The sequence below is a fragment of the Strigops habroptila genome, chromosome 1 (genome assembly GCF_004027225.2).
Source record: "Strigops habroptila isolate Jane chromosome 1, bStrHab1.2.pri, whole genome shotgun sequence".
Classification (NCBI taxonomy): domain Eukaryota; kingdom Metazoa; phylum Chordata; class Aves; order Psittaciformes; family Psittacidae; genus Strigops; species Strigops habroptila.
Window position 1 is genome coordinate 136,191,942 of NC_044277.2, and position 12,490 is coordinate 136,204,431.

General features: G+C 37.2%; 1 protein-coding gene across 3 annotated transcripts in view; it reads right to left on the reverse strand.

Moving 5' to 3' along the window:
* Nucleotides 1-8,050: 8,050 nt before the first annotated feature.
* ZNF385D (zinc finger protein 385D) overlaps nt 8,051-12,490 on the reverse strand; it is a 411,668-nt gene continuing 407,228 nt past the window's right edge. For all 3 annotated transcript variants that reach the window (XM_030499873.1, XM_030499879.1, XM_030499886.1), the window contains one exon: nt 8,051-11,380. In XM_030499873.1, the coding sequence (XP_030355733.1) occupies nt 11,147-11,380 (234 nt within the window). In that variant the 3' untranslated portion in view covers nt 8,051-11,146. The remainder of the gene's footprint in view (nt 11,381-12,490) is intronic.

The window sequence follows — 12,490 nt, forward strand, 5'->3', positions numbered from 1 at the left end:
CCATTGAGATGTATGCATCTACACTATGGATAGTAAAGAAGGAATCAGCTCATCTACTGATAAGCCAGCAGTGGGAAAACTGATTTAATGCATAGGAGCTTTACCTAGGTCCTAACAGAAGTTCTGGTCTCCAGACAGAATCAGAACAAACAGATGAACTTGACTATCATATCTCGGACAATCAGTCTCTTTCTTTTCTCATGAAAGCAAAAGCTTCTCAGCATACAGTGGGGTGTAATGAAAACGACTTTTAAGACCTTTATTTTGTCATAAAATGACATTCTATTTTATGATCACAATCAGAGAGGCTTTAGGCACCAATACGGTCAAAATAAATAAAGAATGGTCAAGATATAATAAAATGGTGAAATTTCAAACCACTCTCTGCATAGCTCTGAAATACAGATTTCCATTAACAGATGGCATATCTATGAAGACTTTGAATTTAACTGCTCTCATACTCAGGATGCTCAAATTAAAGATAAAACAATGAACTAAACTGCAAATCTACAAGTGTTGCAATATTTGTTTGATGAGAAACTCAGACTAAACTGTATTTAACATTAATTAAGGAGCCAGAAATTAAAATTGGTTTGGCCTCAGTTGTAAGGAAAACAGAAGGCTTCCTTTTATAGCCAAAACATTTTGGATTATGTTTTTGTGCTGTAGTCACAAAAAGCTTTTAATTCTGTAAAATATTTTGGAACACAGTTTGTATGGAAGAGCATTCCAAATCAAATAATAACATACTGAATATATCACTGAGCTTTAACTCATAAGTTCTCAGGGTCTTTTTTGGGGAAGGTTGTTTGGTTGGTATGTTGTTTTGGTTTTTCCCCCCCTTTTGGCTGATAGCAAAATATGCATTAGAATGGGGAGTAGAATCGTAGCTGCAATGTGCCAAAGCATGAAGTTTATATCCAGCTCCTCCTGAATGGAGTAAATCTGTGACTTTTGGAAGGAGGAAAATTTTAAAAATAAAAGACAGGCAGATGTCAAGTGGCAAATTAGTTACCCAATTATTACCTAAAGCCTGAACTGAATGCAAAGTGCTAAGACTCAGACATCACATTACCAGTCTAGGAACCGCAATAAGGCCTGTATTTTATTGCTGAACTTTAGGAGCTCCACAGTTTAACTGAACGGCTCCTTAGCAAGCTGGCACAACCATACGTCATTATCCGCACTCATACACTGAAGAACACAACTCACAGAATTTAGCAACCTCAGTGAGGAGTCTGAATTGAGAGAGGAGCTAAGAAGCCTTGCGCTTTGACTTCAGCTTCTTATTTTGTTGCAAAGACTCTGTTGCAGGTCTCTCTCCCTTTGGGATGCTCAATCATTAAGTCCCAAGTCAGTCCTTGCCCAAGATAAAAGACAAGCACCATTTAAGAGGTTTAGCTGTACTACAGTACAGCTTTGCTGAATTCTGCATATTTTCATTAATTCAGTGAACTACAGACATCTTTTTTTGCTTTCAGTACTGTTAAATATTTTCCCTGATCTGTCTGCATTTTTAAAAGCATGAACTATGCTTAGCAACTGATCATGATAGATGTATTTTGACATGAGATTGTCTAGGAAAACTATATTGAATCCTATTTTAGCAATAATGTGACAGACTGTTGCAGCTGACAGGCAGTGTCCAAAAAGCCACTGCCAAACGTATTTACCTATGCTCAGACTTGGAACACTTAATTTTCTGACTGGCTATTGTCATATGAATAGATAGGTGAAATAGACCCTGGGCAAGATTCAGAAGTCTTTTCTTCCTATGAAATGCCAACCTCTGTAATTCTGTTTTTCTCCCTGACTCATCAAGTCATGAAGTAAAGTCACTGACATCCTTCAGAGCAACACACTAAGTCTGCACAGAGAGAAAACAGCACAGACCTGCTGACTGACTCAAAATGCTTTGTTAGCTACTACCACAACACAGAATCCCATTCTTAACGAAGGCAGAGCTCACCTGAGGATTTTTGCCTGCTTAGAACCTTTTTGACACCTCTTCTGTGTTTTAACACTTAGAAACATCATCCAATTTCCAGCCAGTTTTCACTGGTAAGTTATAGACAACTATCCATGTGCTTACATTGGAACATGTTCTTCTCTTCCTTGTGGTTACCATCCCAGGATTTGTAAAGAGCAGTTGGATCCCTCTCTCCCTCATCCTTCAGCTCGTTATTCTAAGCATATAAATGTAATTATATTGTTTTCTTATGTACTAGATACTCCACTTTCCCTCAGCTCTCTTCTAAAAAGACTTAGTTGCTCTTCATTATGACTCACTGAAGTTATCAAAATACAATTTTTTCTTCTGTGGTGGAACAATATAGAATATATTTTAATGAAAATTTTTGTCCTTTTTTTTTTTTTTTAAAACAGCTCTATCAAATTTGTAACTCATACCTGTGAGTTATGTTCCTCTTCAGCTGTTTTCAGATGCTGAATTCTTAGAGCTACTTGTTACTTAGATTCTAAATACATGATTGTCCCTCTCTTTCCTACTGAGTTAGAGCTCCTTTCTATTATATTAGTTCTCAAGGTTATTCTATTCTTTCTGTAAAATATCATGTTCCTCTCTATGTTGAGGATAGCTCTTAATGTGTGTTATCAAGGAATTTCAAGAGCACATGCTTTTTTCTGTGTGTAAATCACCAGTAAAACCAGATACAACCTAGAATTGCTCCTGAGGAACAGCTTTCTACCTTATCTCCTGACTCTAACAATACTCCTAATGCTATAATCCTTACAGCCTTCACTTCAGTTGGCTTCTCTCAAAGTAGTTATCTGAATGCTCATAGTACTAATTTAATAACTTATATGGGTAACCATCTCAAACGCATAATCTAATCTAGAGCAAATAATCTAACCTATATATAAAAAAATACAAAAATACTAATAACTTTGTCTCACCTCACCTTTAAAAAACCAAAATTATTTTCTAACACATTACCTTCTCCACATAGCTGGCAACTGTGACCTTTAAAAAACCCTCAGGCACCTATCAGGTGTTTTAAGTAGCAAGATATAATTGCCACAGTCACCTCTCCACCTTTTTTTAATTAGAGAAATTATATTGACTATTTATCAGTCAAAACTACCATTACAAACTACTAGACTATTAAATTTTACTCTTGGACTTATAAAAATGTCACCTAAATTTACAGTGCTTTTGAAGTGTGAATGGATTAGGGCTAGTTTTTGTGAAGCCTTCAGTAATTTTAGGACCCACTAATTTAAATGTGCATTGTATTAGTAAATGAAGGGCTTAAGCTGGTTATCTATAAGGCCTAGGAAGAATATTTCATTATCCTGCTGAATAACTTGGTCTCTGGTTTGAGTTCTTTTACTGCAATGTTGGAGATTTTCCACAGCTGGAAATGCATGGTTCAAGGACACCACCAAACTCCTCCGGTTCCTAATTATTGCAGTGCACTTGTTGGGGTTAAACTTGTTTTCACATTTGAGTTCAGAAGGAACTTCCCTACATTTAATTGCCAGAACCATTACCCTCTCTTGCCCTAATGTAACGTAGCTTTTGGACTTACCTGGGTGTCCTCTTGGTAGTTCTTTGACACCACATCATATAACATATGCTCTTCATCTCCAGTGCTTTCAGTGGGTCCTGGTAGGTTTAAGGTGTTTAGTGAGTTGGTGGCATAGAATAGATGATTTGCACACTGCTCTAGATTAAGCATCTTTTACATGGAATAGTGATCCATTGCATCCTGTCTCATGCAGCAGAACTGAAGAGCTTCTAAAGTATTTATTGCAGCTGCAAAGTTCCTGACAGGTAGCTGGAATGTAGATATCAATAAAACATTTATTTTTTTTCCCTACTGCTTTTCACAGCTTTGAAAAGGAGATAAAAATAGTTCTAGCTTTTCTTCCAAGGATTCACTTGCTATGTAAAATACCCCAGAGAACAGAGAATCTCACACAGTTAGGGAGAAGGCTTAACTGTAGCACAGCTAAGAAGGTTGGTTTCCGTGGTCACCATTTAAAGCAGCCAATACCGTAATGAGGGGCTCAGGCAAGGACTCCAGACACATGCTTGGTTGGGTTATACCACTGAAGAGAATAGAAGGCTACTATATTATATACCCATACTATACACTCTATAAGTGGGTGTGTTTTGGTTTGGTTTTTTTTTCCTTTTAAATGCTCCTTGCAGTGTCCCATCCTGCTGGAGGAGTCACAAACCCACCGAGATTCAGGAGGGAGATAGGAAGGAAGTAGGAGCTGTGTACATACAGAGAAGAAATACACGCATAGACATTTTTCTGATTGACCATATCATGGTTTTAGTGTGTAAATCATTAGATAAAGAGCTACAGCTGTTTCCATCTCCTTTCTAAAACTGTAAAAACAGTAGAAGACAGAAACAGGCTTTTTCTGTTTGATTGGCACCTACATTCCAGCAAGCTGGTGGGACTTGGGCAACTGCAGGATGTAAAAAAAAGGTGACCCAACTTGAGGCTCATAACATTTTTATTTTTTGTTCTTGGGTGCTCCTTCTGGGTACAAAAAAATACCTTCATGGTTTTATTCTGATGGACAGAACAGATTCAGGCGGCAGTTTGACTAGCAATGTCATGGACAAGACTACAGTGAACATATATTTGAAAGAGATTACACTTGGTGTGTGTGGGGGCATCATCACCCAAACTGAAGCACTTGTGGATTTTTTTCAAATGGACATCCCCTATGTTATAAATAAGACAGAATGACAACATTAGGAACCTGTGGGTAGCTGCCTTTCCCCATGGGGCCACCAGGCAGTTCTGACGGGGTTGTAACAGGCTGTTATAAAGGCATAGCTTTGCCCATATGCTATCATCTCCCACTTTGTTGTGCCCCAAAAGAATATCTGCACGTGTCAGACTGTCTTTTGAGCAGACAATTTTCACCTGATATGCGTGTCAATGAGAACTGTTCCCACGGCAAACACCAGCCATCGGCTGCAAGTAGAGAGGGTTGAAATTGTTAACAAATGCTGCAGGCATTTGTAGTGAGAAAATGGTTTATGATTTTTATCCTTTTTTCTATTGCCTTTGCTCTCAGAAATACATAGCTATTGTTACTGAACATAAGAATAACATTTACATTTAATTAAACCTTTGAAGAATCCCAAAAGAACATTTCAGGCAACTGTAAAAGAATAAAGAGCTGTGTGTGTCATAAAACCCTGACTAGATTAGATAAAGAGCACTGTAGTATACACGTGCTCTTTATTTATAATATATTTCTATTACTATGGCGCTGCTGCTTTAAAAGTTTTATCCAATTTATTGACTTTTACCAAATGATCCAACAGGGACTTGATGAATACCAGCTTCTTGAGCGCATACTTAAACTTATGGATTCTGTTCACTCATATGAAACTATGAATAATGAAACATATAAGACAAATCAAATAGTAATGATAATAAATAAAAAACACGTACATCCTTTCTGGATGTACGTATCAAAACCCAGGTGTTGATGAGATGCAGTGGTATCTTGGCTGGTATGAATGGACATGAATGCATGGATTTCCAAGGAAAATTCTTGTGTCCTGCAACTGAGTTTCCAATACCTATGCAATAAATATTAATAACTATACTTGTTTCTAATTATGGGTGTAAAGTATTTAATTCCTGCTGTGAACAGCACAAATGTCAGTGTGCTGACAGCGCGACTACTGTGAAGACCATTGTTACAAAGTCACTGAAGTACCTAAGCCAAAGAAAGTCTTCTGGTTTTTTTCCTCATTACCTTTCTCATCAAAATTACATTTAAAGTTAAGATCTCATGACCTTCAAGGTCCCATTTTTTATCCATGAACTCTTGAATGTCCCAGCTTGTTAATGACTCACAAGTTCCATATAAGAACATTGCACAAGGAAAAGGGATCAGATTAGTTTAGTAGTTTCTTTACATTGACTCTTTCAACTCTTCTTACTTTACCATCCAAGCATCATCCCAGCATGAAGCTGATCAAAAGAACTAGGCAGCCACTAATCACATTTTAGGCTGAGCCAAGTTTCTTTATCAATATATCAATACTGAATCAGAGCTGAATGACACCTAATTGCAGTACACAGCATGACTGCAAAAGGCCTCAGGCACTCAGGGAAAAAAATTGCCTCTACTGAAGTCAAAGATCTTTGCAATTGCTTTCAGCAGTTCCAGGGTTAAGACCATTATGGTTTCACAGTATTCTTAATTTCGGTCTGGAGCGCAGCCTCTTTCAGCTCCTGACATTTCAGATTAGGCTCTGTAATAACCATCCTCCAGATAGGTACATTTAGTCCTAAATGGTCTTGAATTTTAATAAACCTGTAGGTGTGAGAGGCCATAAAGCTCTTGGTCTTGGCTAAACCCTTAACTGTGTATTTGAGATTTCAACTACTTTAAGATTTATCAGTGTTACTATTTCTTTCAGCCATGTACTGAATCTCAGCACAGAAGCTTCTGTATGATTCACTAGCACTGAAGTAATGGCACTTACAGATAAACAATGAGATCAGGGGAAGATGTCATGTAAAAAAAAAATCTGTAATGTTTTACATAGCATAGGCTCACTTTTTCACATGCATCTAGGTAAATAAGCAGCCCACAGTAATTTCCTTGTGAGCTTTAGGTGCTCAGAACCCTGAAGCCTGCACTATGCTGAAGTCAATTTTAAAAATGGAAATTCAGACACCTGTGTTAATAAAAAGAACATATACCTTATAAAGCGGTTTAGGCTTTCGACTTCACCTGTTTTCAGAGATATTTGTGCAGCTAAATAATCTGGCTATTTGTGCTTCATATTTAGCCACAAGAATGTTGTAATTGTGAAGAAACCTGTTCAGTGTTGGTCTTATGGTCACAAAATGACATTTATTTTTGCAAAAAATGAAAGGTATTAAAGTAAAAATTTCCCACGATGCTTTGAAAAGACCCTAAAAACTATGTCTTTACTGGGAGCAGAAGGCAGAAGCAAGGCCTCCTAAGAAGCATGATTTCAGCTTTCAGGGAATATCAGGCCAACGCTCTACTTTATCTAAGTGACTAAGGGCAGGTCCATTCAGTTACAGTATTCCTGGTGTAACTGGAAGATAATGAGTGTGAGACATTAGATTTACTCATAGCATCCTTGCATTGACTCAGCATGTAAAAAGTCTTTTCATCTTTTAAAATACAGAGCCAATTGTAACATTCCAGTATTAAAATGACAGATGTAATTCTTCTAGTTATATTAACTTTATTTAGCTATTCTTAATTTTGTATAATTTTAATTTATCTTAAAATAAAGATGTATACTTTTCAAATACAATATTCCTTGACATGGCCAGTTCATCTTTATTATTTTTTTTATTTTAGATCGTCATATTTATACCATTTGCTTACTGACCTCTCACATCAGCTTTTACAGCAGCTTTCAAGAATGTAACTAATTTCATGGTTCAGAGCAATGATGATCCTTCAGAACAAAGGTTTGAAGCCAGAGATAGTTGGAAAAATGCAGATAGCGTAAAAATATTAAATATATATATCCCTCCCACAAAAATACCATCTCTTTGGGTCAGAACAGCATAGTCATTCTTTCTTTAACACTTTGTATAGAATTCAAGAAAACATCCCTGAACCTATTTGTTTTTCTGAGTTCATACCCAGCCATTTCCCTGCAGGCTGATTTCACACTGTTATTCCAGTGAGTGACTGTGTCTTCCACGAAATGATCTGTTTCCATGTGCTTTAGGCTTCCTTCTGGCCCTGGAGTTTTACTGTAATATGCAATATGATGACACATTTTTATAGTGCTCTCTATATTAGATGTATTGACAAGTAGGTATAAAGTGTCTTCTGTTAAATAGCTCCTTTATCAAGTTCTTTGTATGCTGTGGACATACCCTTGACGGGAAGCTCCCCTTGCCCAATCAGATTGCTGTGCCAATATTTTCCTTGACATATATATGCAATAAAACAGTTGTGCTGACATCCCAGGTATGTTGACTTGTTACTGACCAAGAGCAGGGTGGAACAGCAAGGCACAGAAAATCCACTATGCATTCTAACATTTAGGCTTTATCCTTTATTAGGTAGTGAGTAAGAGACATAAAAAGAATTGAGTTTGTTGTTTACAGCTGAAATTTAAGAGACTTGTGTGAACAAAAACTTGTTCCATAGACCACTGTGACAAAAGAGGTCCAAGTAAACTGAAGGTGTCATTGCAAATTAGCTGATGTAAGTAGTTGGAATGATGTTCTTTTTATTTCTAGCAAACCTTGTATTAACTCTGACCTTAGTACTGTGCCTCCATACATGCCACAGGCCACATTTTGGCAAGGATTAGCCTGTTGGTTTTGATGGCATTATAACAACATGGCAGGACGTACAGCAGGTGTCCATGCACCAGAAGGCTGTGCATAAGAGCCTACAGGATATTTGTGGGTCTCCCCTTTTCCCATTTGTGTGTTTTTTCATGGGGAAAAGATTGCCTGCCCAGATCTTCTCCCTTCCCAAAATGCTGGTCTTCCTCTGCTTGTTTAGCAAGCTCTTACTTACACAGGCTATTACGAAATGCTCTGGAGATAAATGGTGGTTCACGGAGCACAGCTTGAAAAGTGGTGCCCTGTTCAAGGAGGAATCTGAACACAGCTGGCAATGGTACTACAACTTCTGCAAAAAGATGGAAGACTGAAAGCAGGCTTAAAAGACCAAGGCCAAGATTTTGCAAAGAGGAGTTGAACCTTACTACATTACATTTATGTACCCAAATAAAATGAGGCATTTTCTAAATTGAGTGCTAGGCGCAGGTTTTGAAGGCTGGCTTGTTTACTGCCTCTTTACTGGGAGCTGTAGAGTTAGGGAGCCCTTTTAAATGTCAGCCCCTAGTTATTTAGGTGCCTAAACTTGGCTTCGGGAACTTACTCACACTCATTTTGGAAATTGGGCCAAAGCAACCCAGCTAGTAATTAGCCCTGAAATCACCATCACTTCTTTTTCATGGCTACATAGGAGTGAACTAGATATAAACAAAAGCCCATTTCATTTCAAGGCACAAACGTTTGCAAATAAACTGGATGAAATACAAATACATAATATAGAACTTATTTTAATACTTGTAGATAAATAAATGCATCTCTTTGGAATTCTTTGGACACAGACATCCATGGAACCTCTTCTTTCTCTCTTTTTATATATATATTTTTTTTATAAAATCTAAATGCAGAGAGGTTTAAAAAATGGCAAATACCAACGTATATGGAAGGCTCACTGATGAACTGCAAGTCAAAAGTGCTGTATATTCCCATCCTCTGTATCTTCCAACTGTCCACATTAACCACAGGCAGCATCTTATAGCAACCACATGGTCAATATTTTGCATTACTACCTGTTAATAAAATCTTTCAAATAATTTCCACATCTAAACTTAAATTATGTTTTTAAATTTTATTCCTCCTAAATGTATGGTAGGTATTTCACTTAGCTACACATCAGAGTGGTCGCATGCGACTCAGCAGCGCACTCCATAATATTAATAGATACTTTTCAGCTCCCTATGGGAAAAAGCAGGCAGCAAGAATCAGATTCAAGAAGTCTATTTTTTCTCTGCTGTTTGTTACTTACCACTTAATGACCCACATGTGAAACTCAATGGTTATATAATTATTTTATATAGTAGATTTTCTGTTTATAAGTTATTTTTCTTACTCTAACATATATACAATATATCTATATATACCCCTGATAAATCTTACTTTAAAGGGACACAGTCAACCCCTTTAAGCCTCACAGTAAATGTATAAGGCTTTAAGCTGTCCATATATAAAGGTCAGCTACAGAATTCAACGGTCCCTTCAGATCCTAAAGGTTGTATTTGTTCCAGACCCACAATGTGCAGTTATCTTGTAATATGTATCTCACGTGTTGCTGTTTACATTTTATAGGTATATTAAGACATTTTATATCACATCAGTAGAAAATAAAACAAGAGAATAAATCTGCTTCTAAGACTAAGCCTGTTGCAAAAAATGTTACCTGGATCTACAGACACTTCCACTGGTGTGATATAAAAGAAAAACGTGCCATTCTTGGGATGAAATTCTGGCTACACTGCAGTCAGAAGGAACTTTATTCTGACTTAAATGAGGCCGGGATTTCTCTCCTGCTTTTCCTTTGCTAGTTATGACTTTGCGCAACCCATTTGTGTCTTCTGTCTGCTCAACACTAAGGTATCAGGCCTGTTTCAGGACAAGAGTGTAGTTTTTGCTGTCCACTGGCATGCCTTAAACATTGATCTATCCTGTATGTATTACACCTTTTGAATATACACACACAGTACACACTGTACACATACGTTCTTAGTTAAATAGAAGTTTGACCTATCCTGTGTACAGCATCTGGATATTTTTTTTTTCTCTCACTAAATCTTCTTTACCATTTACTTCTCCCTAATCATAGATTATCTTCATGCCCATTCTTCTCTGGGTGAGGAAAACAATTTTTGCTCACCAGGAACAGCTTCACATTATTGTCATCATTTTTGACTACTTACCAAAGTGACATAATTTTTCATTTTGTCTTTTGCAACTCAGTTAGAAACCTAGTGGCATAGATAGAGACACAATACTACTGTTTTACAAGACATCTATTATATCTACTTTTGTTCAGATAAATACCCAGTAACTGCTGATTTGGCAGGAGGATTGGTAAGGTTACGACTATTCACAGTGTTTCTTTTTTTTTTCCTTCCTCTTTAATCTACAGAATAAAGTATTTTATGTACACTGGAACCAGTTAATGCCCTTTAGACAAATTTGTAAGTTGTTTCATAAAGCAGGAAAGACATTGCAGGGAAATACGTGCCAAAAAGCACAGTCAAAGGCTTCATAAGTTTTATATGTCACTACAAGTCAATGCTGGAGATCAGTTCTAAAACGATCAATATTCAAGAGGAATGTTCTCATCTGGAGAAAATACTGCCCATTCCCCATTTTAGAATTTGTTCAGTTCTCTATCAAAAGTCCTGGCTCTTCATATATACTTTAAACTATAAATAAACACTGCATAGTTCAATGTTCTTGATTTTCTTTTTTTTTTTTTTTTGTTTGTTTGTTTGTTTGTTTTGATTTGAAAAATTATTGCAGTACAATTAATTCCTGTTTGGAGTTCAGTAAGGAGCAAACAGCACAGGAGTATGGGTGGTCCGTATAGGCCCCGGAGCTGGTCGTAGGAGTGCTGGAGGAAGTGCTGAAGTCTGGAAAAGGGTGGCTGCTGGGGCTGTGCGAAGACTGAAGGGGGAATTCACAGCCACAGCAGCAGCTGCTGCTGCAGCTGCTAACGGGTTTGGTAAGATTCGTGGAGCCATCGGCTTTGAAGGTTCCTTTGAAAATACTAATTTTACCTGTGGGGAAGAGAGAAAACAAACAAACAGAGAGACATAATTTGTTCATATTAGGAACACCACGGGGAGCTTGACTTCAGATGATAAGAACAAAATCAGGCAAGAGAGGCCTCATAGTGGCTACTGACTCTGTGAGCTGCAGGCTTGTGACAGGAGATACGATCTTGTGCATTGGACAAGAGTGAGCAGGATTTGGCTGGGGACAGAGAGTTTCAATGTTCACACCTTATTGTGGAGACTTACAATTTAACGTGAGATTAGAAATCAAAGAAAACCTAAATAGGGGCTGGGCAATCTGCACCTAAGTAATGCTGCATGTACCATGCAAGAATTAAATAAGGAAGAATTAGCCATCAGTTGAAAGACCTCCACATCTGCACAGCTTTATGATAGAGATCACAGCAGAATGAAAACATATCCTGTTCCCTGGACTGACTAAGAAGGTACTTTTGTTTTATCATTAGGATGCAAATTCTACTTAAAATTAAGATCTCCAGCTAGCTCCTATTTATTAGCTCTTGTTTCTGAGAACAGGCAAATAAACAAAGTTTGTCTTGCACTCGTTATGAAAATCTCCTATGTTTCACATGTTCGAATAGGTGATGAATTCTATGGGTGCTGCCCTATGTCATCCTGCTGTGTCTTCAGATATTTTTCACTAACATACTGTTCACTCTTAAAAGGATTGTGAAAAAGTGGCAGATATTTTAAAATGCTGTCATGAAAAAAACTTCCCTATATCACATGCCAGAATATGGTATTTTTATTACTGTCGCTGAGGCTTCTGCTTTAAAAACATTTAAATCATGAGTCTTGTGCATTACCAAATACAACTCATTTAATTTCCAAAAAGACAAAAAAAAACCAAACCCAAAAACGCAAACCCTGATGCTTTTCCTAGACTGATTGAATATATTCACAGAGGCCCATTATTATTTACGAGAATTTACATTTGATATGCATACAGATGAACATCAGAGTAGTCTATATAGATTTCTGCACATTTCAGTGGGACTTCAAGTTTCTAATGAGAGGCCAGGAGCCTGAATACCTTTGTTGTTCTGGTTTTATAACTCTGACATAAGAATAGAAACCTCATCCACTGGCAAA